The following is a 1,294-nucleotide window of genomic DNA, read 5'->3' as shown; positions in this document are numbered from 1 at the left end:
TTTTTTTCAGGAGCGGCATCAGTCTTCGGCAATACCCCAATAGATGTAGTAAAAACAAGAATGCAAGGTCTCGAAGCTTCTAAATACAAGAACACACTAGACTGCTTCATCAAAACTTGGAAACACGAAGGTTTCTTCGCGTTCTACAAAGGTACAGTACCTCGTCTTAGCAGAGTTGTCTTCGATGTCGCCATAACTTTCACTATATACGATAGCATCATGGACATATTCAATTATGTATGGAAGTAAATGAATTAAGCGATTTTTTAAAGATCGCGGTTAGTTGCACTTTATCGATATATAGTGTTGCGTAGCTATCGACAATTTTTCAGTGATATCGATAGGACTGTCGGTAAAAGTATAGATATCTATATTTTCTACGGTTTGTAGCACTCTTCAATAATTCGTTTTTTTAAATGTGGTGGTTTTATTGACTGTTATGATCTTTTTTTATACATCAAACTCTATAGAGAATCTATGGATGGATTTATTTATTAAATTTGGTGAATGGCAATTGAATTTATAAAAAATATATGTAAGGATAATTGTGTTTTTATTTAAAAAAAACAACAATTCGAGTAATTGAAGAGTGGAAACCGAAACGGGTAATTTTAGAAACCGTTTTTTATATAACAAGTGTTTTTGCTAAGGTATTTACTATTTATACACTGTGAAATATGTATACAAATATTCCATAACCGTAATTTTACAATAAGATGAATTTTCTCTCCACTATCTTCCCACACAACTTCCATATTTCAGCTCAATGTTTTTTTTTTTCTGTGCCAGCTCATACAGTCAAAAGTATTACGTCAAACTTGACATCTAGCAACGTTGTTTTTGTAAGTCTTAATGTGCTTTTCGATCGGCGATGCGAGACGAGGGTTGAAAATTGTATGGCAAAATTTCAATACTCTCCTAGCGCTTTTTCGGTGGAAATAATCTGGATTGCCGAGGTTGTGCGAGACGAGAATTGAAATATTTGTTGATCACTCTGCAACGGAAACACCGATTCTCACTACGACTCGCGCGGGCTCGCAAGCTCTCGATGGCTATTAATATAAATCGCGAGATAGTAACAAAGTATCTGACTATTTCTACTTACAGTACCTTCGTTTGATTCTCTTCCGTTAACATATTTAATAATAATAATTTACGGAATATGTTATGATGGCAATTTTTGGTGGAAATGGCCGGCGAAAATTCAATTCTCGTCTCGTCTTGCCGGTGGACAAACACCCTTATCAGCAAGTGTGACGAGCTATTGACTGTAAAACAGGTAGTGCTGTTGGTA

General features: G+C 35.3%; 1 protein-coding gene across 1 annotated transcript in view; it reads left to right on the top strand.

Moving 5' to 3' along the window:
- The window catches only part of LOC113240116 (putative tricarboxylate transport protein, mitochondrial), a 33,766-nt gene extending 33,401 nt beyond the window's left edge, over window positions 1–365 (top strand). Inside the window, exon 5 of the mRNA XM_026477338.1 lies at window positions 11–365. Coding sequence (XP_026333123.1) covers window positions 11–249 — 239 coding nt within the window. The 3' untranslated portion in view covers window positions 250–365. The remainder of the gene's footprint in view (window positions 1–10) is intronic.
- The last annotated feature ends 929 nt before the right edge of the window (window positions 366–1,294 follow it).

Source organism: Hyposmocoma kahamanoa, unplaced genomic scaffold (assembly GCF_003589595.1).
Source record: "Hyposmocoma kahamanoa isolate Upper Pololo Valley unplaced genomic scaffold, ASM358959v1 120, whole genome shotgun sequence".
NCBI lineage: Eukaryota > Metazoa > Arthropoda > Insecta > Lepidoptera > Cosmopterigidae > Hyposmocoma > Hyposmocoma kahamanoa.
The sequence above is the reverse complement of the archived record's forward strand: the minus strand, read 5'-3'. Positions and strand labels throughout refer to the sequence as shown.